This window comes from Neodiprion fabricii, chromosome 3, assembly GCF_021155785.1.
Source record: "Neodiprion fabricii isolate iyNeoFabr1 chromosome 3, iyNeoFabr1.1, whole genome shotgun sequence".
Classification (NCBI taxonomy): Eukaryota; Metazoa; Arthropoda; class Insecta; order Hymenoptera; family Diprionidae; genus Neodiprion; species Neodiprion fabricii.
Genome location: NC_060241.1, coordinates 14,190,442 through 14,217,211, shown reverse-complemented (window position 1 = coordinate 14,217,211; position 26,770 = coordinate 14,190,442). Strand labels below are relative to the sequence as shown.

Below are 26,770 nucleotides of genomic sequence, written 5' to 3'. Positions count from 1 at the left end.
GCTGGCGGCATATTCCGCCTCGGTAGTGGAAAGTGTGACTTTCTTTTGCCTCTGACTTCTCCAAGTGACAGCCCCGCCGCCTCCCATGGTGAAAACGAAGCCTGTCGTCGATTGTCGAGTCTCCATGCCAGCAAAGTCTGCGTCAGTATATCCGACGATACCTGTCGCAGAATTGTACGTGATGCCAAGCTCTGAGGTCGATTTGAGATACCTTAAGACTCTTTTGACTGCATTTACGCGCCCAGTGCTGGGTTTTTCAAGGAATCTACTGGCTACTCCCACCGCATACGCAACATCTGGCCTTGAAACCATCGCAGCATACAACAGTGACCCCACGACTTCACGATAAGGAAAAACACTGGCGCAGGTCTCTTTTGGAGCGGTCAATCGAATGTTTGCATCAGACGGCGTGCTTGACGGCACATCGTTCACCATGTTGAATTTTTCGATGAGTTTTTCGATGTACGATTTCTGCCCGATACTGAATTTTCTGTTGTCTCTGTCTCTTAATATCTCAACTCCGACATAATATCGACATGCTCCAACGGTCATTTCAAAACAGCTCTGCATATATTCAATCACCTTTTTCAAAACAATGCCACTCTTTGACAAGATGAGTCCATCGTCTACATACAACAACAGAAATACATCGTGTCCATCCACTCTTCCACTGAACACACATGGGTCTGCTGTACTGGCCACGAAATTAAATTTTTGTAAACACGAAATGAATTTCTGATTCCACATTCGTGAGGCCTGTTTCAGTCCGTATAAATTTTTTTTCAATTCGCACGCAAAGTCTTTACCTTCTATATCAAGTCCTTGTGGCGGTTCCATGAAGATTTCCTCTTCAAGTTCCCCATTTAAGAAAGCACACTTCACATCGAACTGAACAATCTCTAAGTCGTCTTGCGCGGCGATACACAACATGATTCGAACCGAATCATATCTCACCACGCGGGAGAAGACATCTGCGTAGTCAACTCCTTTTCGTTGTGAGAATCCTCTCGCTACAAGACGAGCTTTTGCTCTCACTTCGTTTGACCCTGGTGCGCTTTTCACTTTGAACACCCACTTGCATGTCACTACATTCTTGTGCGGCGGTCTTGCAGTCAGTTCCCACGTCTCGTTCCTTTTGAGAGCATCGAGCTCCTCACATATGGCTTGCCGCCATTTGTCAGCATCTTTAGAAACCATTGCCTCTTCATACGTATTGACTTCTTCGATGATCGCGCTATGTCCGTTCTCTTCATATCGATCTGGTTCATATATATATGGTCTCAAGTTGGAGCGTGCTGCTCCTTCACGGGCGTCCTCAACTGCATCAACAAAAGTTTCTGCATCGTTTTTATCATCGTCAACTCGCGTGTCTGCTGGTCTATGGTTCTCTTCGTCTACAGCGTCTTCATCAGCCAGGACAACGATGGGTGAGCTTTCTTCCTCGGACGTAGCGACACAGTTTTCGTTGATCACAGCGTCGCAGCTCACAATTATTTTTCTTTTGCTTGGGTCATACAGTCTGTAATTCTTCGCACTTGACTCGTATCCTACGAGGTACATCTTTTTGGCCCTGGTATCCCACTTTTTTCGACCGGTCTCCTTGGGGACGTACACGTACGCTTCCGAGCCAAAGATTCTTACGTGGCCCAGATCGGGCTTAGACTTAAACCATAGCTCAAAATTAGTTTTTGATGGATTCTTGGCGTTGGGGGTTTGTAACGGTCTTTTCGTTCTCGCGGTTTTTGTAAACTAGGATTCACTCCAATTGCGGAGCCCCTCGCAATTAACGAAAATCTTCCGTAACAATTTTCTTTTATGGTGTTTTATTGTTTTTATTTTAAACGAAATTTCGGACGTTGGTATGACTCAATGACATGCATGGATAAAATTAGAATCGAATACGAGAAGCGAATAAATATCAACGAAAAGAATAAATAAAGGTATAAATAAAATGGGGACGGCGGACATTTAGGACGACAACAATTTCATAAAAGTCATACTCATAAAATTACAAATAAAATAGGACAGGTCAGAACGGAGATAAAACTTATCATTAGCGTTATTGAGGATATTCTTCAGATCCTTAATTCCGTGTCCGGCCAATTCGAATTCCCTCGTCCGTCATTCTTGGTGGGCTTTCCTCGATCGGGAATCCAAATGCGTTTTTTGTTTCGTCGGTTGTCTTTCTTCTTTCGTGATGACTCTTTATTTCGAGCGCACTCTGCTGACGATCCCCTCATCCGTCGTCTCCCGCTTCCCGCTCGATCGATTCGAAACCGTCCTCTCTCTTCAACTTCTCGATCGATTCTCCAACCGTCCTCTCTCTTCCACTTCTCGATCGATTCTCCTTTGTCGTCTCTCGCTGACACTTCTCGATCACCGCTTAGGTGAAAGCCCCCCTCCCTACGGACCTACCTATCACCGAGTTCCGTAGTCTCTCTGGCGGCTAAATTCAACTGTTACAGGTTCTATTCAGGATATACACCGCTGTGCGAACGGCCTCAGACCACAAGCTCATGTGTAGGCCGCTGGTCAGCAACATCGTCCGGGCAGACTCTTGGATGGTCCTATTCTCACGTTTCACGCGGCCGTTTTGCTGAGGCGTGTAGGGTGATGTTCTTTTGTGGACAATCCCTCTCTCTCGCAGTACTTTCGACATATCTTCATTCGTAAACTCCAAGCCGTTATCCGTCCTGAACGATTTCACCCGATTTCCAGTAACGGTTTCGACTGCACTGACTTGCTCTTTTATTTTACTTACGACGTCAGACTTCTGTACTAGGAAATGCACGTATCGAAAACTTGTGGCCTCATCTTTTACCACCAGGATGTATCTGAACCCTCCCACTGAGGTCACATGCATTGAACCACAAGCGTCCGCGTGGAGTCTTTCTCCAGGTCGGCATTCACGGATTTCGCAAGATGGGTGAGACATGCGGTGCATTTTTCCCACAACACAGTCCGCACAGAAGAACTTATTTTTCGCGACGAATGATACTCCATTTACACTGTTTTTGTTCACCATGTTCTGCATCATTTTAAAACTCAAATGTCCCAGTCTCTGGTGCCACCTACTGCACAATTCAGTGGTCACATTGTATGCTTCGCATAATCGATCTACTTGCAGGCCTAAACGATATTGATTCATGCTGTCTTTGATACCGACAACTGCTATTTTTCCGTCCGAGAATCGCACTTCACACTCGTGCTCTCTCTCGATAACAACAAATCCGCGAGACGTCACCGTTCCCGTCGAGAAAAGGTTCGGTCCTAGACCGGGCACGTATTGTACCTTCTCTAACACACATGAGTCCCACTGAAAACCGTTCCACATCGATGCATGAATATTGCCCACGCCATGTATCGGTAGCTTGGCGTCGCTCGCTACACGCACATATCTCCCGGTCGGTGTCTCGTCGAGCTCACTAAACCAATCTTTTCTACTCGTCATGTGCTGCGTTGCTCCTGAGTCAACGATCCATACGTCTTTCAGCGGGCTACTTTTGATTCCATTCGGCATTGCTACGAAAGCTGTCTCGTTCTTGGGAAAAATACAGGCTTGGAAAGCCGTGTAGCTCTTGGAATTTTTTTTGTCTGTGTGCTCGTTGTTTACATTTTCGTTCTCTGAACATTCTCGATGCCAGTGTCCCGTCTGTCCACATTTATGATTCTGTGATTCCCTTTTCCTTTGCGCGATTGGTTTGTAATCTTGTTGTCTCGACCACGGCTTTTGTTTTCCACTTGCTGCGAAGGCACCGTCTTCAACGGCCTTGGTCTTGTTTATTAGATCCTCTTTTTGCCGTAAGCGAGCTAATAGGCTATTGAGATCTCGACCCTCTCGTATGTTGTACCACACCGTCTTGAAATTTTGAAATTTTGGCGTGAGGCTACTGATTATTCTTGACATTTTAATATTATCAGATAACTTTTCCCCTTGATCCTCAATCTCAGCTGCAAGTTTCATCACCTTCGAGACGTATGTCGTTACAGATTCGTCCTCGGACATTTTCAGGGCGAAATATTCTTCATAAAGAGTCATCACACTCACTTCACTTCTCTTTTCATGAATAGCACTCAGTTTTTCATAAATTTCTTTTGCTGAATTGCATGTTAACACATTCATTGCTTGGTCGCTTTCCAATGTTGCAATTGAGATGGCCATCGCTTTGCCATCTTTTTCGTTGAACTCATCGACTTCTGCTGAAGTCGCGGTTCTTGCAATCGTCTCATGGACGTATTTGTTTAGCTCTTTTCCACGCAATATGGCGTCCACTTGAAATTTCCACAATTTGTAATTGCTCTCATTGAGCTTGTGGACAATATTGGTCGACCCTGTGTCTGCCATTATTTTTATTCTTATTTTTACACCGACTTCGACGGCCACTAGTTTTATTCTTTATTTTGCACTCCTGGGCCCATAACCTGTTGTAATATATGTGTTTATTATATTTGAAGAAAGATTTGTGTGCAGGTGCGCTCTCGGTGAGCCTCGCGTTCAGACTAATCCACACGGATCAACGGTGGTTCGGAATTGTATATGGTAATTTGGGCGTTGCCAAAATTACCATCTCATACACACACACACTCATACACGCATAAATCGTGCGACGTCTTTCCCAACACAAACGAATCTCTGAGAGAAGACAGAGGTGCCTTAAAGGGAAGCCGAACCACGTAACGACCGTTGTTGTCTCTCGTATGCGTGTCCTTGAAGTGTTGTTCGCAAGATGCCTCTTCCGGCTCGGGTGTAGGGGCCGAATCCGAAGGAAGTTCCTCTTGTTCCCAGAACTTCGTGAGCAATAAATCGATCTTGTCGTCGATTGAAGTATGCTGAACGCGAACCGAACTTGAAGTAGAATCATTGACCGGGCCGAGCACGATCCATCCAAAAAGTGTCCGTTGGGCGATAGGCTCAGTGGCTCGACCCTTGATAATTTCTGGCTCGACCAAGAGACCATACGAGTCAGCTCCGATGATGACGTCGATTAGTCCTGGTCTTAAGAAGTCTGGATCGGCTAGAAGAAGTCCTTGAAAATGTTCCCATTGGATTGAAGTCGTGAACGAGGGGAGCGTTGGAGTGAGAACGTTGAGAACAAACGCCGTCACTTTGAAGGTTGAAGTTGAATCATAGATTGAAGACAGGGTGACGGTGGCAGCTCCCCGCGTACGGCCCGCAGACCGACTCCCGATTCCGAGAATATTGATCGAAGCGGCCATCCGTTTTAATCGGAGAAGTTGTACCGTGCGTTCTGAAATAAACGAAAGTTCAGCACCGGGATCAATCAGTAATCGGACTCGATGCGAGTCGCCGGAAGGTGACGTCAGAACTGCTTGGCTCGTTGCTAGTGGGACTGATGGCCTAAAAACCCGTACGTTGAAAGGTCCCTTGAAGTTGCGGAAGGGTTGAAAGAGTCAGAAGCGACTGAAGTCAGAAGTCGTGCCGGGATGTCGAGCGAGCCAGTAATCGCGTCGCATAAGTGACTGTCGCTGAGTCAAGCCTGAGGCTCGTTCGGCGACGAAGTGGCCACTGGCTTCGACGTCGGTGGTCGGTTGCTCGAAGTATCCTTTGAAGTTGACTGCCGTAAGGTTGAAGCGGCCGGTTGGGTAGAAGACGGGAGGTGGATCATCGTATGATGTTTCCCGTTGCATTCGAAGCATCTTCCCGTGACGCGGCAATTCGTAGCCGAATGCGGTCCGAGGCAGTTGAAGCAGAGCCGCCGTTGTTCAGCGACGAGGCGGCGCTCCCGGGGGCTCTTTTGTTTGAAGAGGCCGCACTTTGTTATGAAGTGAGACCCGAGACAGAAGTGACAACACTGTGTCGCGTTGCCGGCTGGATTCAGAGGGGCTGTCGCTGCGACCGCTGCCGCTGTGTCGATATTCCGGCTTCTGCCGTCCGCTTAGTTGGCCTGCGGATTGGTTGTTTGCGACGTATACGCCTTGACCGAAGAAGACGACCGTTTCTGTGGTATATTTGAAGTGCCCGAGGATTTTGGCCGTGGCGAAGAGGCTTTTCCGATGTCGATACTCTCGAGGGCTCGAGCTCGGGTTGTCAGAAACTCTCGTAGCTGCGGAAGTGTCGCCGGTTCCGTTGAAGAGCCCAATCTCAACTCCCACTGTTCTCGTAGGTGATGGTCAAGGCGAGAGACGATGAAGTGAACCAGTATTGTGCCCCATTCGTCCACCGGCATTTCCAGAGACCTCAACGCGTTTAGAACCTCACTCGTAGTGTTGATGAGCGCGTTGAGGGACTTGTACGATTTTGGTGTGATGGTTGGGATTCCGAAGAAGCGGTCCAATTGGGAAGTGACCAAGAGGCGCTTGTTTTCGTCCCGAGCGACCAGAAGATCCCAAGCAGCAATAAACGATTATGAAGAGACCGGTAGATTGGCGATGAGCTGGGCGGCATCGCCTTTCAGGGAGAGCCGAAGATAATGAGTCTTTTCGACCGAAGTGATATCCGGGTTCTGGCCGACAAGGGAGACGAAGAGATCATGAAATGACCTCCACGAATGGAATTCTCCATCGAAGTCTGGAATCTTGATCTTTGGAAGTGCACTTCGCATGTGCGAAGATCCCGGAACGGCCGAAAGATCAGCCAGGTTAGCCCCCGTGGAATCGACCTGCTCATAGTGCTCCTTGAGGGCGAGCAAAGCCACCTTGGCATCCTGGTACGCCTGCTGGCATTGGGCTTCGAGGCAATCCTTGAAGTATTCCGTCCCCGCCAAGTTCTCGCAGTTCATTTCGAGAAGAATGGCGTGCTCCCGTTGAAACCTTTCCCAGTTGGTTTCCAACAACGATAGGCGTGTTGTTGCCAACGTTGTATTGGTATTCTGCGGGGTTGACGCAATGGTCTTGTCCGCGAGGGTCTTAATGCACTGAAGAGTGCTGATGAGCCCGGCGATGCGACGCTCCCTCTTGGCGATGTTGCTCGTCATCACGGAAGTATCCGGATCTTTGAAGGAACGCGAAGTGACCGAAGAGCTCGAACGAGTTGCGGCACGAAATTGTCAGACGCGAACCACGCTCAGACTCGAGCAGATACTGTGTTTGAAAATTCACGGAAGGTCACTGAAAGTACTCAGGTCGAAGGGACCGGCGAATCAGAACGCGAATAGAGGCAAAATTGTCCAAAAAAAATCTCGAACCAACCGTAGCCCGAAAAACCAGAAATGTCACAAGGTCACGTAATACACTCGCAATTTGTCCCGAAAATATCACCCGAAGTATCGAACAACCGCACGGTCGAAGGAAAAAAAACCGAAGCGCCCGAAGGACGCGGTTGTCGCGAACGCGAGTCACGTGAGCGCGCGATCTCAGCCGCGAATGCGAGAGAGCGCTTATCACCGTTCGAAGTGTTCGAGTTCACTTGCACTGAGCCTCCACTGAATACGAGGCGTATGACGCAGCAGTGTACCGTAGAGCACGAGCGCGTGTGTGTATAACGCGAAAGTCGCGAGGGTGGTCGATCACAGCAACGAGAGCGAGAGAGCGCGCACCATTGTCCGAAGTGTCCTATCCACACACACAGCTGAGCCTCCAATACGTGAGGCGAAAAACCGTTATATTTGTCGAAGCACTATACCGACGAGCACAAGCGCGTGTGTATATAGCGCGAGAGTCGCGAGGAAGATCGATCTCAGCAACGAGAGCGAGAGAGCACGCACTATTGTCCGAAGTGTCCTATCCACACACACAGCTGAGAGAGTCAAGAGCGACTTGTTTACGAATGGCCGCACAAAGAGGAGACCGATAGCTCGAGCCAGCGTGACGAACGCGTGTTCGCGACGAAGAAACGCCGGTTCTCTCGCACACTGTACGAAATAAACCCGAAATACACACGAAATTTCCTTCCTTTTCTTCAGCAAACACTTAAAAATCGCTCACTGTTCACTCGGATCCGGCTCGAAGGACCAGTAATGTTTGGACGAGACCGCGAATTCTGGTGAAGAGTGATCGTGAGGAAAATTGAGGATGGAAAAGATGAAGAGGCCGGAAATAAATCGAAGAGTTCGCACACAGAAATTAACAAAGAAATATAATTGAGATTTATTCTCCCTTGGTTTTGGATTAATTTTAAATATATAAAATTGGGTAACTGAGGTCGCGCGAACGATGGCGAAGCCTTTCGCGCACACGCGTTTTTTTTTTGTCTGGAAGAGCTCAACGAATATTTATAAACTAAAGAGACCGAAAAACGAAATAATATCGCGGAACGAATCGCGGGCGTAAATCGCGAGAGTTCGTTGATTTAATTTGACGAAGTAAGCCAGGGATATTTTAGTGAAAAACTGTTGGAAAACTGAAGAGCATGAGTTGAACGTATCGTGTCTTTTAAAAGAATACCGGTCGAAGAAGATGACGGCGGAGCCTCATGTCTAAAAGTCAAAAAAAAGGGGGGGGGGGGGGGGTGGTTGTTCGTCGGGTTCGAAGTCCGAGCGAGGCGACGGCCAGTAGTGCCGCCATCTCGAGTGAACTCCGAACGCTGAAAAGAATCCTGAACAGTTACGCATGGTCTATAAAGACGGAATGCCTATGGAAAATATCCTGGTGCAGATTGTAAACACGAACAATCATGGTACTGCTTATGGAATCATCACCACTGGTGAAGAGGAAGATATCGAGCTCGGACTGGAGAACGTCCAAGTCCACCGAGTGAAGAGTATGTCAACCCCGGGTGTATGGCAACAACCACGTGATGAAAGAAAGCAGGCGCATCAACATACTGTCGACTTGAAACACATAGCGGAGAAGTACCAGAAAGAAATTTGGAGTATACACCAGAATTTCAGCGATATCTTTCCCTTACAGGAGGAAGACATGGTCAATGGAACTTCAATGACTGAACATCGCATCGAGTTGTCAGATCCTCAACGCATTGTAAATGTGAAAAGTTTCCGTGCTCCACAGGTGCACCAGCAGGTTGTGAGAGAGGGAGTAAAGAAAATGTTGGAACAAGGAATAATAACGGAATCCGAATCGCCGTACAACTCGCCAGTTTGGGTTGTACCCAAAAAACCGGGCCCCGACGGAAAGCCCAAGTATAGAATTGTGATCGATTTCAGGAAGATTAATGAACTTACCGTTCAGGATTCTTATCCGATACCAATAATCGAGGATTTACTCGATCACATGGGAAGGGCCAAGTTCTGTACTACTGTCGACATGACCGCAGGTTTCCACCAGATCAACATGGTTGCTGACTCCAAGAAATATACTACCTTCTCAACACCTGACGGGCATTTCGAATACCGACGAATGCCTTTCGGATTACAGAACGCTCCTGCGACCTTTCAACGCATGATGAACGATGCGCTGAGAGATTGAATCAGAAAATCTGTTGCGTCTACGTTGATGACGTAATAATTTTTGGTGAAACGGAGGAAGAACACTATCAAAATGTAAGAACCGTATTTCAGCGTTTAAGACAATGTAACCTGAAACTCCAGCCGGAGAAGTGCGCCTTCATGAAAACTGAAGTGAGATACCTCGGATATGTCATCACTGACGAAGGAAGCAAACCAGATACGGAGAAGACCAGAGAGATGCAACAATTACCCGTTCCAGTCAACGTTAAGACGATTCGATTCTTCCTTGGTTTGACGGGGTATTACCGAAAGTTTATACAAAACTATTCAATGTTAGCGAAACCATTAACAAGGTTAACAAGAAAGGACACCCCATGGGATTGGTCAGCTGCCTGTCAAAAAGCCTTCGAAACCCTGAAAGAAAAGTTGGTCACGCCACCGATACTTGTAAGATCAGACCTAGCTAAACAATACTTCGTTACCACTGACGCGTCAAACGATGGAATTGGAGCCGTACTATCTCAAGACGGCCACCCCATATATTTCTTATCTTGAACCCTGAATGATGCGGAAAAGAATTACAGCACGACAGAGAAGGAGATGCTTGCTGTTGTATAGGCCGTCAAGAGACTAAGAGTACATTTGCTCAATACACCAGATAAACCCTTCATCATCCGCACCGATCATCGTGCACTCGTATGGCTGAAAAATTGCGTAGAACCCAGTCAACGCCTGTTGCGTTGGAGACTAAGATTGGAGGAATACTCATTCCTGATAGAACATGTTTCGGAAAAAAGTAACGTAGTAGCGGATAAGTTATCTGGAGGCTTTTGCACAAAGGAAGAGATTTTCGGAAAACTCACCGAATTGGAAAAGGGACTATACGGAATCACGCCAATTGATAGGAATCCCGAATGGGTCCACCATATTGCCGCACCCCACATTGACATCGAGAGATTATCACTCACAACAGGCAGAACGAAATCTCACATCAAACTCGTTCACAACCGAAATCGAAGAGTAGAGGACGGAAAATGGGTAAAGATTACCTTTGAAGAAAAGGATGCCTCTGACAACACCCTGACTATACCAAAGAATCAGACTGTTCGACGTGAGAAACTCAGAAACTACATTTATCCAAAAAGGTACGAAAAGATATACTTCTGGATTGACCCTAAGAAGATCACCAAAGAAGAAACCAATTCCATCATCGAAGATCTCAAGAGGATACGTCAGGACTCAGGTGCAGACATATCATTTTGCTTGACAGGAAAGGATGTGCCTAACAAAAAGCAACAGAGAGAAATCATGGCCAGTGCTCACAATGATATCAATGGACACTTCGGCCTAGCAAAAACAATTGACCGAGTAAAAGAAATAGCCGTATGGTCACATATAGAGAATGATATCAATTCCTTTATCCAGGCATGCCCTACGTGTCAGATGTATAAAAAAGAAAGGATACAAATGAAATCACCCGCTATTCTTTTCGAAACCTTTGCTGAAAAACCTAATGATCAAATTTCAATAGATATCGTCGGACCTCTGGTCGAATCTTGGAATAAACACCGATATATCCTCACGATGCAGGATTCAATAACTGAATTCATTAAATGTGCCCCACTTACGAACAAAACCGCGACAGAAGTTATCAAAGCTCTATCAGAGTACTGGATAGGTAACTTCGGGTACCCCAAAGTAATCCTGACGGACACGGGACAGGAATTTTGTAACGAGCTGACCGATTCCTTTCTCGAACACTGTAATATCGAACATATCACCACGACTGCATCCCCCACAGTCGAACGGCTCTATAGAACGGATGCATAGTGTCTTGAAAAACTATATTCGAACTGCCTGCAAAGAGAGACTACACACCTCAGACAAGGTTTCAACAGAAATGGCACGTGCCTTTAACACTTCCGTTCATCAATCAACAGGTGAAACGCCTCACAACCTCATGTTCTGTCAGGAAGACAACAATCCTGACGGTTTCCGCGAAAACCAATTGAAAACCGTGAATAATAAGAAAATGTTGTGAATACGAAAATGGGAGGAACGGTCCGAGAAAGCTCTGGTCTGGCTTACCAAATCCAGAGAGAAAAACCAAAAACAAGTGGACCAAGGAACACGACGAAAAACTCCTTTATATCAAGTGGGAGATAAAGTAATGATCAAGAACCATACACGACAGAACGCCTTGGAAAGGATTTGGAATGGACCATTCGTCGTCGTCGAGATCAACGAACAAAAAGGAAATATCACTTACAAGAAAACCACGGATGATTCTACATCATCTTATTGGAAGACCCATCTGAATAATACCAAACCGTACTACGAATACGACACCGGACCAAGGGAAAACGATCCAATCCCTAGAATTAGATCAAAACGGGTTTAGGGTAACGGATGGATCTCCACGGAATAGAGTCTTAGTTTCTTTTGTTATAGGTGTAGCAGTCTATCCCTAGCCTACTTCGATGTCTTAGTTATCAAAGGGACTTTACTTCAGGAGGAAGTGGGCAAATTATACATGTACCAGGAAAGATGGAAGATATTCCAATCCATTGACGCAAGTGGGTTCACCAAACCATTACTCGACATCCACAACAAACTCAGAGGCCTCCAGACGATACGGGATACCTGTCTGGACCATTGGAATCCTGGTCAGCGATTCCTCGCCCAATCCGCCCTGGACGCTTTAGATTTAGGATTTGCCCGTGCCTCGTCACACAAGAATATTTTGGAAGTCATTTTAGACCTGGGTGTGCCTATTCCTCAAATGACGCGCCGCCCCTCTAAATTAAGGGAATCTCAATCCCACGGAACCAAAACAAGTACTCAAAAAGCGCTCGCGTCGAGCGATGTTACTTACGAAGCCTCACGCGAAGTTGAGGCAGTATTTGGAAAACATATCCTTCTGACGGGCCTGGCAAATGAAATGTATCCCCCAAGGAAATCTCATCTCTCGCCAAACATCAGACGGAAAAGAGGAATGTTTGACTTTTTAAGAACAATCCAAAAATCAATCTATGGAACTGCTAACGCGGATGATTTGGAAATAATTAATGGGAATCTAGCCTTACTAAAAAACGTAACGGACACTCTAAACCTTGTTGTAACAAAGTCAATCAAAGTCCAAATTAACATCTTGAATACAAATCAGCTCAAACTTAAACGCTCTTTGGAAACTGTATGGGAACAATTAGAATCATTAAAAATAAAAGGTAACGAAACGCTTGCTTATCAGGAATACATGGAAGCTATAACTCTAAGTTTATTCGAAATTAAGGAATTGCAACGACTAATCGATCTGGTAATGACTGCCATGCAATTAGAGAGGCATGGTATCATCGATAACACCCTTTTTTTACTGCAAAGAAGCTTGTGACAGCTCTTCGAGCTTTCGACGCCAATGACAAAAAGACACTAATACCTATTAAGGAGGAAAATTACGAGAAGCTTATTAAAATAAGTGATTTAACTATACACCACAGAAAAAGGCAAACTTATCTATATACTCACAGTGCCTTACTCAGAAAAGGAACCTTGGGTAATAATTCAGAATACCCCGGTACCCGCAAGAATAAATCACACTTATGTAACGCTTAACCCAACATATACTTTGAAATTAGTACGTAAGAATTTTATAAGAGAAGTCACATTTTCTCAACTGAAACAGATAACCGATTATTTTATTGCTGATTACCGTCATGTGGGACATCGCAACGATACTATTGAACTTTGTGAGAAAATAACTGATCCCATACCACGAGGATGCAACCTGAGTCGTTTTCTCATCACAGATATTGCTTACATAAGAACGCAGGGATCACAAATAATCTTACCTTCGAAGCCAATTAAGGTAACCGTAACATGCGCTTCAATGCAGACTTTTATTATTCAAATCACCAAGCCATTCCTGATAACCACGAATCAGAGCTGTGAACTTCAAACTTTGAAAACGCGAGTCAAATCAATCGTAGAACATATGACTTCTCAATTAAGGGCGTTGCTTATGCTTCGACGAGCGCGCGCAAACAGAGACTCACGATTTTCCTTCTCATTTCCTCATCTTTAAAGATAATTAGGTTCTTAGGGGGTCATTTTGACGACAAAGAATAGATCTGTGTCGCCTCTTTTGCCGAATTTTTGATTTCACTTTCAGATTTGCGAAAAACGTGCTTGAAACTACGTTATCTTTGAAGTGAGACACAGCAGACAGTGAATTTTTTTTTCAAATTCGGCGAAAGAGGCGACACAGATCTATTCTTTATCTTCAAAATGACTCCCTAAGAACCTAATTATCTTTAAAAATGAGGAAATGAGAAAGAAAATCACGAAGCATAAAACAGCAAATTTTTCGTGCCAAAGGCGGGTGGCTGCAAGCGCCATGACCGCGTTGGCCGGCGACCATGCGAATTACAGGCAAGAAGAGTAGACTCAAACCCCCCCACTACAATTCCCCTCGTTCGAATCATAGCCACTCGGCACGTGAATAGTGTTCCGCGCTTTTATTTTTGCTTGTGTTTTTCTACCGTGTTTTTTATTCTTTCGAGCCAGTATTTATTCCCGCGATAGCTAAGAAGAGAAGGAACCTGTCTTTGAAGAATAAGAAACGACTCGGGATAAAGATTTTGGCTGAATTCCAGGAAAAAATTAGGTAAATCGAATTATTTATATGATTGATGTCGCATTCTCTCTGACTTCGAGATTCAAACACTTGAGTACGAACAATCGCAGGGCTTTAATCTAATTGTAAGAAGGTAGTTTCAAGAGCCGATATTGCTGTTCATAATAGCAGTATAAATTCATTCTCAAGTCTGTTATACATACGAAAATATTAACTAGAATGCATTGTGACGTATGGTACTAGCCTGGTTTGCATTAGTCGCTAAAATATGTCATCAATTTGTTACGTGTTCAGGTTAAATGATCGAAATCAATATTCGGCAATTTGCATGAGTGTTTACACTTTGTCGATCATAAGGAATATTCTTATCACTTATTGTGACTACCTAAGTATCCAAGGTGAAATTACAATGTACCTGGCAGAATTTTCCATACAAAGTAAATACGGCGCGTACGTATTAGGCCACTAAAATACGCGCGTTTTGTTTTTATAAATAAATTTGACGTCATTCTGGGGTAATCATACATGCACACATTACTTACAAATCAGCCACCTGCAAAACTGTCATCAAATCACATACTACTGCGAAGTATAATTTATTTAGAAACTCATGATGATTTTGATATACTATAACTAATGATGACAAAAAAAAAAAAATTGAAATCACAATTGAAAATGCAAAAAAGAAAAAAACAAATGTGATTAAAAAAAAAAAAATTGGAGTACATGGTAGTTGGCGGGCCCATGTTTATATTGCCATTACAACGTCTATATAGCTCGACTTGTATTATTATGCTAAAAATTTGCTAGTCATATCGTTATAATTATATATCTGATTATTCATTTCAGGAATACTTTCTGCAGTCTGACCGAACTGCGTGTAACGGTGAGTCAGACAGGTTCAAAAGTTTTATTCAGGTATACAAAGACACTAATTAAAATTTAAGATTTTAATATTAATATTAAGAGGTGGCGCATAGCACTTTTAGATTTTCCATAAGAATAACATAGGCTAAATGTTGTTTGCTTCTTCTAGTTTTTATAACTAGCTAACGAAGCGTCGTAAAACAAATCTAAAGACAGATTTTTGTAGGAAATTAAATGCTCTACAAAAAAGCAAGCGTACATTTTACTTTAAATAGATGATAACTAATAATTAATTTTTGCAACAATGACGCACTACCTTCCATAGTTTGCGCTTTCTATAGAATTTATTTAGCCATATAATGTATACAATGCTCGATGCCTTGTTATGATATCAATTTTCTCTATCAAGATTACTGTCATGTTTCACTTATACTGTTTCAATTTAATTTCTATGAGATCCTTTTCATACAGATTTCGTGATTATGTGTTTTAAGTTTAAACGAGTTTGATTTCACTTTTATCATTTTATATTATTTTTTATCATTTTGTATTTTTTTGGTGCAAACCCGATCATGGTTGGGAGGTAGGGACGGGTTGGGTGGGTCTCTGTTTGATAGCAATCTCCACGTGGTGAGACCTAGGAGATTGATGATAATTTCGTTGTTATATCATACATTTGCTAACAGCTATTCGTTGCAATTTTCAATTTGGAAGGACCTGTGACGACGTCTGGCCGGTATTCATAAATAATTACGTATCATTTTCGAGACTGTATTAGGAACAGCTCTCAGCCGATTAAGCTATGCTTTGAGCTGGCTCAAGACAGTCCTGCAAATCGAACCTGACTATGAATACCGGCTATCAGACTATTACCAGTCACGTGATCGCATTGCGTAGAAATACGGACGTCGGTGAATATAATTTTCGTTGAAATATCAGGAATGTATATCTACATCAACATACGTATGGGGAATTCTACGCCACGTCGATCAAAAAGTGACCTCGTATTTTTTCAATCTATTCATACTTTTTTTCACATGAAATAAAGGTAAAAAGAATCGATACGCATTTTGGTGTTCGTCCGAATTATGTTTGTTTTCGAAAGTTACAAGACAATCATTCAATTTTGATGCAAAAAGAGCGCGCATATATCCGGTTCTAATCGACGTGAAGACATCGTTTACAGTGCATTCGGAAGGTGAACGATTAAGCTTTCATAAAAAAAATGTAATGTTAAACATTATCGAAAACCCCAATTTTTATAAACAATTCAAATGTTTGACGATTTTTACCTCATTAGTGACAAGTTTTTAAATTATAAAAAAATAGTTTCGGGTTCCTTATTAAATTCTGTATTACTAGTAAATTTTTCAAGTGGAATCTGAAAGAAGTCTCTTTTTTTTTCCTATTATTCATCAGGTGCTGCGTCGTGCCGATCGCGGCACACTGGGTTGTTTAAAAGTGTTTGAAACCGAACTGCCCGTGAGGGGTGGTGGAGGCTAACCGCGTCACCCGCCCCACTCCGGCGACAGCTCGGCTGCTCCGTCTCATTTGTTTCTCACTCTCTCTTTCGCCACGGTTAATGCGGGAAGCGAAGTAGCCCGCGCTTTCTAGCTAGGCAATGCCCTTAACAGAAATACATGCAGATACCATTTCCCCGCTGAACGAATTTGTAACAGGCCGGGAAATTGTATTGCATCACGTGATTAACTTTGATACCCTTAAGGATCAAGGACAAGCCATTTTAGCCCTTGAGAGTGTCCTCGCGAATAACACAGCGACCCTTCGGGTCAACAATACATGGGCTAACTACAAAAGTATAGGGATCCCATGAATAGCTGCCATTTCTGGAACGATATCCGTCTTGTTTATTCTACTCTTGCTGTGGAAATTTAATGTACCCACCTATATTTCAGCGTTCACCGGATATTGTTGCCAAAGAAATCCCTTTGCTTTGGTAGTATTAGAACGAAGGAAATTAAAAAGAAAGATTGAGGAACAGGCTAAACGTAACGAAAGAGTCCTACGAGAAATCAGAAGCCGCAGAGACGCTCCTTTGTCTTCGTCGGGAGATGTGATAGAGCTGGACCATTTGCGATAAAATGTAACAGTTTTATATCCTCTCGTCGGAACATGCCGGGGTTCTATTGAATGAGTACGAAATTCGTCGTGCGGCGTAGCCCGCCTTGCGCGCTTGGATTCCTTATCGGCAGCAGTGCTCAAATTACGCGATTATATGCACTTTATATGTACTTTATATGCACTGTCGTCGAGCCCGGCGAGAGGCCGTGTGAGCAGTCTCAATACTGCTTCCCGGCGTAACGCACGCCTAATCTTGCTAGAACATAAATTTAATATAACGTTGACGCCCGCATTTACCATTGTTGTTATCAATTATAACGTAATTCTCTGTTTTGAATAAACGTATGTGTTCAGTCAACACCCAAACTGCCCGGGCGAAGCGAAGTTCGGCTTACCCGCAGCAAGAAGGCAGCACTAAGCAGAGCACAGATCACCCGACAATCGATAGCCAATCAATGAATCTCTAGTTCAAATTCACTGACACTTGCGCATTTCGCTATTCTCTGACGTCATTCGCTATGAATTTTCTGATTGGCTCTTAGCTATGGGACATGCTTAGTCTTCCTCACGGGGAAGAAGACTCGTTTTCCAACGGTTTCCGCCATTATTCTTCTTTCGGCTACCTCAAGATCACCTCGTGTTCTTCTCGCAGCTAATTTTTCTAATTGCTTGGCTTCTGTTAACCAAAATTACTGTGTGTAAATTCGCTTTAAATCAATTATTTAACTAATTGTGTTTGGGTGCATTCGCTGCCACGTGTTACTCTTGGCATTGTATTTATTCGGGTAATTCGCTAACTGTATATAGTGTACAATAAATATCATTATAATTTTTTGTTTTTTGCCAAATTCAGTGCGCGCAGTTTTTTATTTTCTCTTTTTATTGTGACAAACTGTATCAGACCAGATCCCGAATTCCTCTATTGTTACTCGCTTTAACATTTGGTCCTTCGAGCCGGATCGGTGCTGGTTTGGTCACAATAGAATTGTGCTTGGCTTATTCTCTGGGTTATTTCTCACGTTAACAATTCGTGTTCAGCATTTGGTGTATTCGCTGTGCAGTGCCAATCTGGTGAAAAGCTAAGTGTCAAAGGCATCGCTGGACACATCGGGTGTCGCCTTTGGCGGTCAGTGTACACCGGTACATAGAACTTTTCCGTATCATTTGACCGAAAACTTAGTTCCGGGTCACCAGCACTGTTATTCGCATCATGTCTCTCAACAACAAGGCTGCGCTGCAGCAGGACCGGGTTGATTCTCTGGCCAACATTGATCAAAGACTCACGCCTGAGGCACTTCAGGCGATGTCTCTCGAGCAAGCCATGGCCCAGTTGGCTTTAGTCAATAGAACCGTCGACCGTATTGAGGCCTTGCACGAACGCATTTACGAGGAGCACGAAGAAGTGCTCGAACATGAGTACCACACCGCTCAGGTCTATCAACGTGGTGCAACGCTGTACGGGAGCCTGCAGACCCGCTTAGAGGCCAAGGTGAACTCCCTGAAGGCAGAGGCGACACCTAGGCATGCAGATGCTACACAATTTTTCGCGACTGGGCCATCCTCTACTAAATTGCCTCACATAAAACTACCGACATTCGACGGGGATTATACGAAATGGCGTGGGTTTAGGGACTTATTCACCACCCTCATAATTGATGCCGAACAACTCACTGGGGCACAGCGCATGTCCTACCTCAAGACACAACTCAAGGACGATGCACTGGCACTCATCGCAAACGTGCCTCTCACAGACGAGGCATTCCCTGCTGCTTGGGATCTCCTCGTCGCGCGTTATGATAACCCTCGTCGGCTTCTCAACACCTACTTGGAGGAACTCCTCACCACAGAGCCAGTGCCTAATCACTCGGCACCTCAGCTAAACGCACTTGTATTACAGACACAGAAAATTATCGATGCGATGGGAACCTTGCGAGTCTCCATTGCGGACTGGGACCCTATCCTGGTTTTCGTCACCCTCAGACGTCTGGTACCAGAACTTAGGGAGGAGTGGGAGAGTACCCTGGGCATCTCGAATGAGCTGCCGGCGTACCAGAAATTACAAGACTTCCTCATCGGAAAGGTACGCGCTTGGGAGATCAGCGCCATCGGAGTCACCTCAAGACCAACCTCACCCAAGGAGGACAAGGCTTCAACCTCCAAGCTGCTAAAAACCTCTGGCAAGCCCCCAAACACACGGTCACCCTCACATTCCAGCAAGACTGCAAGTACCCCCTCTGGTTCCACCGCTCAAGTATACTATACACCTAAAGAGGCTACAGATGAACCTGGCATCTGCCAACTGTGTAGGCAAAAGCACTTTATTTTGTACTGTCAGCAATTTAAGGTTGCCTCTGTCGCACAGCGCCGTACTATGGTTCAAGATCACCGACTGTGCTGGAATTGTTTGGGACGCCACCGCTCACAGGACTGCCGCACCACTACAAGATGTCGCCACTGTGGCAACAAGCACCACACGGCCATCCACGAAGAATCTCGGGCTAATCCTCAACCGACTGCTGCTTCGGGCAGCTCAGGGCTCAATTCTCTGGAAACAATAGCCTTACTTGCTACAGCAACTTGCAGGGTATATTCGACAACGGGAGCTCCTCTGACAGCCAGACTTCTGATAGATCAAGGTTCTGAGCTGTCATTCATGACGAATTCGCTACACAAGAAGCTGGGACTTCCTCTGAAATCCGCAAACGTGGGCCTACGGGCCATCGGCAACACATCTGCTGGCCGCACATTGGGCTCATGCACTGTTGAGCTACATTCGCTATATGGGAAGAATTCGCTAAAGATACAGGCCCACATTCTCTCTGTGTTGGCGGTAGACTTGCCGTCATACACCCTTATCGACAAGAAATGGTCGCATCTACTGGGACTGCAATTGGCTGACCCGCAATTTCTGCAGTCCAGACCAATTGACATCATTTTGGGAGCAGCACCTGCAGCTTTCATCATGAATGAGAAGATTCGCAAAGGGCCTGTTGATTCGCCAATTGCTCAGTCAACCCTCTTGGGCTGGATTGTCTACGGCTCAGTCAATCCAACTGCTACGAAATATTCGGCCAATTCTCTGCACGTGTCAGCCGACGAACAACTACCGGATCTGATCTCCAGATTCTGGGACCAGGAAGAACCGCATGATGAGCAGCACATTCGCTATAGTGAGCAGGAGGACGAATGTGAAGCTCACTTTAGATCCACACATTATCGTCACCCAAATGGGCGTTACGTGGTGCACTTGCCACTCAAGGACAAGGTAGAAGCACTTGGGAATTCACTGAGATCCGCACAATTTTCACTGCGTCGGGTTTTGAAACGGATGAGCACGGACATTACTTACAGTGACCTCTACCACAACTTCATGTCTGAGTACGAGAACATGGGTCACATGAAACACATTTCTATGGCAGATCTACCGGAACAACATTGCTTCCTACCTCATCACGGTGTCCTCAAGGAACAGAGCACTACTACAAAGCTCAGAGTAGTGTTCAATGGATCATGCAACACCTCATCAGGAGTTTCGCTGAATGGGATCTTACACGTTGGGCCAAAAATACAAGTAGACATCTGCGATGTACTACTCCGCATTCGTCGGTTTCCAATACTTTTCGGATCCGACATCACAAAGATGTTTCGGCAAATTGACATAGATCCGAAGGACTGGCCGTTACAGTCCATCCTCTGGAAGACCAAGGACAATTCTCAGCAAGCGTACACCCTCACTACGGTCACATACGGCACAACTTGTGCTCCTTATCTTGCTGTAAGGACTCTACTGCAACTAGTAGAGGACGAAGGATCCAAATACCCGCTGGCAGTAGCTCCAATGACTGAAACCCGTTACGTAGATGACATCTACGGGGGAGCTGACACAGAGACGGAAGCGATTGCAATCGCTAAACAAACCAGGGAACTCTGTGCAGCTGGATGCTTCCCATTAACAAAATGGTCAAGTAACAGCGCTCGGTTACTCGCTACAATGTCACCAAACGATCAACCAGTGAACTCGCTACGGGAAATCGGAGATACTACGGTGAAGGTCCTCGGAGTTGGCTGGAATCCTCACCACGATGTATTCCAGTTCAACTATCACTTGGCTGAAGATCCTCCAGCAACAAAACGGGCAATCTTGTCTGAAATTGCTCGTCTGTATGATCCTCTCGGTTTCCTCGCTCCGATCATCATCAAAGCCAAGGTGATCATGCAAGAACTCTGGCTTGAAAAACTGGGCTGGGATGATCAATTGGCTCCGACACAACTCCACAAGTGGACGGTATTTCGAGCGGACCTCACCAACCTTGCTAACCTCCGGGTAAACAGATGGATTAATCTCAAGGAGAATGTGTCTGCAGAGCTCCACGGGTTCTCAGACGCATCCCAACTCGCTATGGCTGCGGTGGTCTACCTGAAGGTGACGGATCTTCAGGGGAATTCGTCAGTTGCACTTTTATGCTCCAAAACTCAAGTAGCCCCTCTGAAACCACTCACAATTCCACGGTTGGAGTTGAACGCTGCCGTACTTCTCACCAGACTTACTCTCTACGTGCGAAAAACACTTAACTTGGAGCAAATACCAATCTATTTGTGGACTGACTCTGCAGTAACCCTCGCTTGGATACAAAGTCAACCCTCTCGCTGGAAAACTTACGTACGCAACAGGGTTGCGAAAATACAAGACACTCTTCCTGGAAGCCGCTGGACCTTTATCGCTGGGAAAAGTAATCCAGCTGACTGTGCTTCGCGAGGACTGTCAGTTGGCAAACTGCTGAAACACCCGCTTTGGTGGTCGGGTCCAAAATGGCTCAGTTTGTCCCAAGAAAACTGGCCAACTATTGAACCACCTGCTACGACCGCAACTCATCAGGAAGAGAGACCAGGTCTAACCTTCATGACATTCGCTAAAACAGATTCACATCCTCTGCAAATTCTCTTAGAACGCTTTTCTCGCTGGGTTTCGCTGGTTCGAACGCTTGGAATCTGTCTACGTGCCATCAGCCGAATGAAAAAGGTGCCACAGTCCTCATTAGCCACCCCGCTATCTGCTGGAGACCTGGAACCCGCAAAATGGCTACTGGTCAAATATACACAAGGCCAGTACTTCTCATCGGAACTCAAGCTGCTTTCTGACGGGGGATTCCTACCAAAAAATCACCCACTCGCCAAGCTGACCCCCTTTGTCGACTATCACGGAATTTTGAGAGTCGGTGGCCGCTTGAAAAATTCGCTATTGGACAGTCAGCAGAAAAATCCAGCGATTCTGCCTAGATACTCACTGCTGACGTCACTCCTCATCGATCATGCACACAAACGGAACTTTCACGGGGGAACGCAATTGACTCTGGCTGCGTTACGCCAATCCTACTGGATTATTGGTGGCCGCGTACCAGTCAGATCTCACATCTTACGCTGCGTAGTCTGTGCTAGACACCGAGGTGTTCGAGCACAGCAATTGATGGGACAACTGCCCCCCTCTAGAGTGACTCCCGCACGAGCGTTTCTACATACAGGATTAGACTACGCTGGGCCAGTCACTCTGAAAACCTTTCAGGGTCGTGGAGCGAAAACTTACAAGGGGTGGATTGCAGTTTTCGTGTGTTTCACGACCTCCGCTATACATCTGGAACTCGTCACGGACTACTCTACAAGCGCATTCATCGCAGCGTATCGGAGGTTCGCAAGTCGCCGGGGCGTCTGCCACACCATATATTCGGACTGTGGTACAAACTTTGTGGGTGCAGATGCAACTCTAAGGGCTGAATTCGCATCAGGATCAAGATCACTGGGAGAACTTTCACATTTACTGGCTACAGATGGCACAACCTGGAAGTTCAATCCGCCTGGAGCTCCGCACTTTGGAGGTAAATGGGAAGCTGCCGTCAAGTCTATCAAATTCCATCTCACAAGAACTATCGGAGAGCATCTGATGACTTACGAGCAGCTCACTACGGTTTTGACACAGATCGAAGCCGTGGTAAATTCTCGGCCTCTCGCCCCACTCTCGGAAGATCCTGCCGACCTGGAGCCTCTAACTCCAGGTCACTTCCTCATTGGAGAACCACTCACCGCTGTTCCGGAACCTTCGCTACCTTCAACAACGGAATCGACGCTAACTGGGTACAAGTTGCTACAGCAACTGTTGCAACAGTTTTGGAGACGTTGGAGCAACGAGGTGCTTCAACGTCATCAGGGCATCTCCAAATGGCATCGGGCGTCCAACGACATCAAAGTTGGCTCTCTGGTGCTCCTCACAGACGAGCGGTTCCCACCTACCAAATGGCCACTCGCTAGGGTAATCGCTATCCACCCAGGGAAGGACGGACATACCCGCGTAGTGACACTGAAGACAGCTACCACGGAATTGATCCGACCAATTGCGAAACTATGTGTTCTGCCCATTGAAGATCTTGACGTCTCAGCCGTCAACCCGGGGGAGAATGTTCAGTCAACACCCAAACTGCCCGGGCGAAGCGAAGTTCGGCTTACCCGCAGCAAGAAGGCAGCACTAAGCAGAGCACAGATCACCCGACAATCGATAGCCAATCAATGAATCTCTAGTTCAAATTCACTGACACTTGCGCATTTCGCTATTCTCTGACGTCATTCGCTATGAATTTTCTGATTGGCTCTTAGCTATGGGACATGCTTAGTCTTCCTCACGGGGAAGAAGACTCGTTTTCTAACGGTTTCCGCCATTATTCTTCTTTCGGCTACCTCAAGATCACCTCGTGTTCTTCTCGCAGCTAATTTTTCTAATTGCTTGGCTTCTGTTAACCAAAATTACTGTGTGTAAATTCGCTTTAAATCAATTATTTAACTAATTGTGTTTGGGTGCATTCGCTGCCACGTGTTACTCTTGGCATTGTATTTATTCGGGTAATTCGCTAACTGTATATAGTGTACAATAAATATCATTATAATTTTTTGTTTTTTGCCAAATTCAGTGCGCGCAGTTTTTTATTTTCTCTTTTTATTGTGACAAACTGTATCAGACCAGATCCCGAATTCCTCTATTGTTACTCGCTTTAACAGTATGAATATATATAATCGTTGCGTAATTTCCACATGACAAGTTCAACATTTTGTACCCATCTCAAAAGTGCCAACCGCCGCTAAAGAAGTTTTCACTTTAAAAAATTTCACCATCTAATGCGTGTCCATGCGTGATGCTTCAACATTATACGTGAAAGGTTTGGAGAAGAAAATTGGGCTGCCGAAAATTCTGGGTGAAAAAGCTGAAGTCGTAGATTTGAGGGATTTGGGTCGTCCGTCGTTGCGGAAATTGAACTAAAAGTCAGATACTAATTCAAACTGTGCACATTATGCTATATTACGTCCACATTGTGCAGCTCAAAACGTATTGTTACTGCGAAATCTTCTGCTGAAAAATAGAAGCCGATGTCTACTCGAACAATTCTTCATTTCCATTGTCTAAGGCATGGTCACCATACTGTTAAGTAAGAAACATGAAATTACATTCATGTATCAGCATTACGAATTCTATGTAACAATGTAGTCTTAAGTTTTTTCCAATAAAATATTTTTTATTATCAATATTATTATCAATACCAACCGTTTTGATACGGAACCTCTGTCATGCTGGTTAAGAGTTTATTTTAGAAACTTACAGAATTCAACGTCGCACCGGAATCCTTTGACCGTGGGCCGCTCAACGTCAAGTCAAATCTCGTCGGACGTTTCCGAGAATTGTTTGTGGACCTAAGATTTGTTCGAGGTCGTTGCATGAGCCTCCCAACGTCGTACCTCCCCCTCGAAACCACTTGATCATCAGAGAATCTTCTCGAACCTTCTGGAAGCTCTCAAGAAGTGACACGTGCGAGTATTCTTAGTCGAACGTCCATGGATTCACGGGTTGAGCTTGAACGCTCGAGGGTTCACCGGTGCGCTCGGTAATGTAGTTACTCGATCCCGCTCGATGAGCATGATAACCGAGAGCGTTATTTATCTGGTAAGAGTAATACTTGAGGTAACTGATAGCTAATTTCACACACTTCTTACCGACGAAGAACGCTCGAGGAATAGAAACTACGGCAGTTTCGGGGATTTCTTACCAACGATCACGGTCATCTGGGGGATCTTTTACCGACGATCATGGTCATTTAGGAGATTTTTTTATCTACGACCGATCAGCAGAGCACATTTCATCTTACGAGGAGTGGGGGTAACCGTCGAGGGTTTGCGTCTGGGTAACCTTCAAGAGTTTGCGTCTGGCTTTGCCGGTAAAGAGCAAGTCTGGAGATGATGTTACGAAGGCAATGGAATCTGTGCTTGTTCAACGACGGGTGCCGAAAAATTTACACGTCGACAGAGGAACAGAATTTTACAACTCGAAATTTGAATCGCTTATGACACGTTACGGAATCAAACTTTACTCCACGTACAGTAATTTGAAGGCTTCGATCTGTGAACGTTTCAATCGCACGCTGGAAGGTAAAATGTGGAAACAATTCAATATGCAAGGAAGCTACAAGTGGCTCGATATCTCATCTGATTTGGTTTCGGCTTACAACAACGCCAAACACCGAATCATAAAAATGAAACCGTCGGAGGTCACCGTTGCAAACGAGAGGCTGTTATTACGTCAGGCGTACGGAGGGCTTCAAGTGATACCTACCATATCGGTAAAATTCAAATCCGGCGACAAAGTTTGAATCAGCAAATTCAAAAATGTCTTCGAAAAAGGTTACACTCCCAATTGGACGACCAAAACATTCACAATAAGTCTAGTGAAAAATACTCATCCTGTGACGTACAAGCTCAAAGACTACCGAGATCAACCCATCGCTGGTGGTTTCTACGAAGAAGAGCTCCTTAAGGTTAAACGTCCGGATATCCATCTGGTGGAGATGGTGCTCAAGAAGCGTGGAAGATAAATATACGTTGAATGGTTAGGTGTTGACAATACACAAAACAGTTGGATAACCGAATCGGACATGAAACATTTGGATAAATGAATTTTTTGTAAAAACGTGTGTGCCTATTTATTTTATACCCGACACATAACAAGTATGCATCTTTATTTTTTAGACAATCGACAGACATATGCATCGTTGTACAATTTTTCATATTTCGGAGCGTTTTTATTCACCATCCTAAATAATAATATTTCATATATCATGTCACAGTTATAAATTTCAAAGCTGAGGTGCAGGCTTGTAGCCCCACGGGAGCGTGTCGGTTGTGTTTTGAAACACGATCCGCTTGTCGTCATTCCAGCTCAGTGCCACTTTCTGCTGTTCTACGGTGTATACCTCGTGCTTTCGACTCAATATCAAATGCTGATTTGTAGACAAATTTTCACGGTTCAAAACACATTCCAAATAATCGTTAAAAGTTATTTTTCTCAACGCTGATCCTTTTACACCTTTGGCACGTTTATTGTCTTTCTCATCTCCCAAGACTCGGAATGCGTACAAATTAGCTTTTAATCCTACAAATTCGAGCATTATTTTTGCGTGAATTCTCATCTTTCATCAAGCCGCCAACTTTTTTGTTCGCTAGAGGCATTCCATAAACGTTGTCAAGCGGATAATCAGACGTATCGAATTTGTGCAAGTCTTCCTTCATATGTTCGTATATGTCGGGGACGGTAAAATTGTAAATCAAACTGTCGGTATCCGTATACATTAATTTTGCTCGGTTGCCCAATTTCCGTTTAATATAATTATAATGAAAATCGTAGATGTATGTTTTAGCCAGATCCATGATGGAGAAGCTTGCATACAACGGTTTGTTTAACTTGAGTTTCGTCTTACTCATTTCGACGATAATTATATCTTTGTCCAAAACGGTACCGCTGTGAAAATTGAGTTAGGCTATAGAAGCTCCAGCACCGCATCTTCCATCCCATTTC

General features: G+C 44.9%; 1 protein-coding gene across 1 annotated transcript; it reads left to right on the top strand.

The window, feature by feature from the left end:
- The first annotated feature begins 6,012 nt into the window (after positions 1-6,012).
- LOC124178258 lies at positions 6,013-23,446 on the top strand. The gene is made up of 3 exons (XM_046561494.1): positions 6,013-6,017; positions 13,248-13,249; positions 19,232-23,446. The coding sequence occupies exon 3, from the start codon at positions 19,259-19,261 to the stop codon at positions 23,444-23,446; it is 4,188 nt and encodes a 1,395-aa protein (XP_046417450.1). The 5' UTR covers positions 6,013-6,017; positions 13,248-13,249; positions 19,232-19,258.
- The last annotated feature ends 3,324 nt before the right edge of the window (positions 23,447-26,770 follow it).

Coding starts and splice junctions, on each gene's coding strand:
- LOC124178258 (XM_046561494.1), top strand. CDS start 19,259: ATGGTTCAAGATCACCGACTGTGCTGGAATTGTTTGGGACGCCACCGC.